At 50.7% G+C, this 810-nt stretch overlaps 1 protein-coding gene across 1 annotated transcript in view; it reads left to right on the top strand.

The window, feature by feature from the left end:
- LOC103377604 (WD repeat-containing protein 49) overlaps nucleotides 1–810 on the top strand; it is an 18,673-nt gene that overhangs the window by 12,704 nt on the left and 5,159 nt on the right. The window contains exon 13 of the mRNA XM_025055197.1: nucleotides 341–708. Within this exon, the coding sequence (XP_024910965.1) occupies nucleotides 341–708 (368 nt within the window). The remainder of the gene's footprint in view (nucleotides 1–340; nucleotides 709–810) is intronic.

Below are 810 nucleotides of genomic sequence, written 5' to 3'. Positions count from 1 at the left end.
GGGGCAGGAGTCACAGAAGTCACATAGAATGGAGCTGACCACCAACACAGAGACTCTGAGCCTCCTGTGGCCCCCCCTGACCCCCCCACCAACACAGAGACTCTGAGCCTCCTGTGCCGTCGACTTCTGTCATCTTTAAAGTGACTCTGGTGACGTCATTCAGTAACAACAGTCGTCTGTGTGTGTGTGTGTGTGTGTGTGTGTGTGTGTGTGTGTTTACTTTCTTCAGATGTTGACAATGTCATTATTCCTCCTCTGTGTGAAGACGTCTTCAGCTCCTACAGCTTTGAAGGAGCTTCTCTCTCCACTGTGAAAAAAGCCTTTGGTCTTTGTTCTGCAGGAAGCTACGGTGGAGAGATCGTGGTCTGGAACCACGACACGGAGCAGGCTCTGAGGAGGCTGCAGACCCCCCCTGACCCCTGGGACCAGGAGCCCCAGTCAGGTGACCTTCTGATCAAACGTCTTCAGCCGTTCTCTGTCCTGGAGGTCAAACGTCCCCTTCTTCTTCCAGGTCACTCTGATTGTTTGAAGAACTCACACTCGTCTAGCGCCATCACCAGGCTCTTCTTTATTCCGGGGAGAACGTCTGCAGCTGCAGGTAAAACCTGTTACCAGGAAACATCCAGTTACCAGTGGTCAACACAGCTCCATTTTTACACCGGACACTGTGTGGCGCTGTTTCCCTCTCTGGTTATTTTTCTTTCGGCTTTGTCCCTTTTTTTTTTCAGGAGTTGCCACATCTAATCATTGATCTCCATCTCTCCCTGTTCTCTGTATCTTCTACTCTGACTCCAACTATCTGCATGTCCT

This window comes from Cynoglossus semilaevis, chromosome 4 (genome assembly GCF_000523025.1).
Source record: "Cynoglossus semilaevis isolate Cse_v1.0 chromosome 4, Cse_v1.0, whole genome shotgun sequence".
NCBI classification, from domain to species: domain Eukaryota; kingdom Metazoa; phylum Chordata; class Actinopteri; order Pleuronectiformes; family Cynoglossidae; genus Cynoglossus; species Cynoglossus semilaevis.
The sequence above is the reverse complement of the archived record's forward strand: the minus strand, read 5'-3'. Positions and strand labels throughout refer to the sequence as shown.